Raw genomic sequence first — 1,668 nt, 5'->3', positions numbered from 1 at the left:
TGTTTTTTTTTTCTTTGTTGTGGCTCCTTATAATTAAACACCGTCAGGAGCACTAGTTTCAAACTCACACTTGAATTAAAGAACCTGTCGGTATTTCTTTTGTTGCTTGTTAAATGGTTCTTATGCTACTTGCCTGTGTGAGAGTGACCATTGGATACTCTGCACCTCTGTTCGGGAAATTACCATCATTCTACTACTTTAGGAACTTTAGGATCTTGTTGATCACTATGTTGTGTTTGGAACTAACTAACCGGCTTTAACTAACAGTTGCAAGTAAAACATTGGACTCTCGCGAGACCTTATGGTGGAGGGTCTACTTCAAAGACTGAGTATGTCACGGCTTCCTCAGGGCTTTGTTTTGGTTCCAGAAAGGGGATAAAGTACGGAAGATTCGGCTTTATACTTTCGGCTTCCAGTAGTAATCAAGTTGCTGCTGACACTGCAGATAAAGGTTCGAGTGGTTCAGAAAAAGATGTCGCAAATGAGCAATTGTTAGCAGCCAGTTCACTTGCTGAGAATATACAGCTCAAGTCTAGTCCCAAAGCTGAACAGGGTCTTCAAACAACAGGGTCGTCTAATGGGTCGCCAGTTACAACAGACGAAGCAAAAGAGACAACACCTTCCGCTAAATCACCAAAAAGGTCATCCTTGACAGCGAGGGAGAAGCTTAGAGCAGCTCGTGTTCTAAGTCGAAATAACACAGATTCCAAGCCGCCATCCAAAAAATCAGTACTTGGGAGCAAGGTTTTAGATGCTTTGAGAGAAAGTGATCGCGAGAGTGGGAAAAAAAGAATGGGTCTTCCTGAAGCTCCTTCAAATATGCTTGATGATAGCAGACGCGGGATGCCAAAGCAAGGACTGACCTGGGATCTTCCCGGTGGTAATGAGCTGTTCTTCATCATATTCTCGGCAACCTTCATCGGCACACTGATGTTTGCAACGGCTTTTGTCGTGTGGAAAGTTGGAGCCATCCATTTTAATGACTAGCTAGTGAATACTAATTCAGGTGCAGGTGAGCTGCATCTTTGTTATCCAAACAAGCTGCCTTCAAGCATATAGATGGGAAAACGAAAAATCCAACAACTCCACTTCCTTTCAGGTACATGTAAAGCATCATCTTATTACATCTCCCCAGATTTTGTGTAAACTATATGCATTAAGGCCAACTTTCTGTTTCGGGCAAGACATACATACTTCTCTGAATGTACAGATTTTGCTCCCACCACATCTCAATTTTATTTACCTGAGCAGTACAAGATGATGAGATGGCATTAGCATATATAAGCTGCCTGTTTTCCTTTCCAGACATATGCACCTCGACCGAAGACTTGCTAAAGCAGGCGAACTCGAACTTTCTGTAGCACATGGTTTGTTTATCTGTTTTCTCGTATCTGAATGTGAAGTGGCGTACTATAGTGAAATAAGTTACAATGTTCAAGGCCCTTGATGGTGTCATCTCATAGTCAAACCGTCCATTCTTTTGTCTATCGACTCTTAGTACTGAGCCATTCACTCTGCTTAATTGAGGGATTGGCTTTGGATCCTAGCCCATACAATAACCTTGTTAGCTAGTTGCTCTCAAATTTAGGAGAACCCGGTGCTTTGATTTCATCGACCTGTTGGGGTAAATATCGTGATCTGTGCAGTATGCACCCCAGAGACAACTAC

General features: G+C 42.5%; 2 protein-coding genes across 2 annotated transcripts in view; both read left to right on the top strand.

Annotated features, from left to right (window-relative positions):
- Window positions 1–774, top strand: part of LOC113321034 (dnaJ protein ERDJ3A-like) — a 4,928-nt gene extending 4,154 nt beyond the window's left edge. The window contains exon 8 of the mRNA XM_026568915.1: window positions 268–774. The gene's annotated coding sequence lies outside the window, so the exon portion shown is untranslated. The remainder of the gene's footprint in view (window positions 1–267) is intronic.
- The window catches only part of LOC113321035, a 1,934-nt gene extending 707 nt beyond the window's left edge, over window positions 1–1,227 (top strand). Inside the window, exon 2 of the mRNA XM_026568917.1 lies at window positions 268–1,227. Coding sequence (XP_026424702.1) covers window positions 268–987 — 720 coding nt within the window. The 3' untranslated portion in view covers window positions 988–1,227. The remainder of the gene's footprint in view (window positions 1–267) is intronic.
- The last annotated feature ends 441 nt before the right edge of the window (window positions 1,228–1,668 follow it).

Source organism: Papaver somniferum, chromosome 11 (genome assembly GCF_003573695.1).
Source record: "Papaver somniferum cultivar HN1 chromosome 11, ASM357369v1, whole genome shotgun sequence".
NCBI lineage: Eukaryota > Viridiplantae > Streptophyta > Magnoliopsida > Ranunculales > Papaveraceae > Papaver > Papaver somniferum.
The sequence above is the reverse complement of the archived record's forward strand: the minus strand, read 5'-3'. Positions and strand labels throughout refer to the sequence as shown.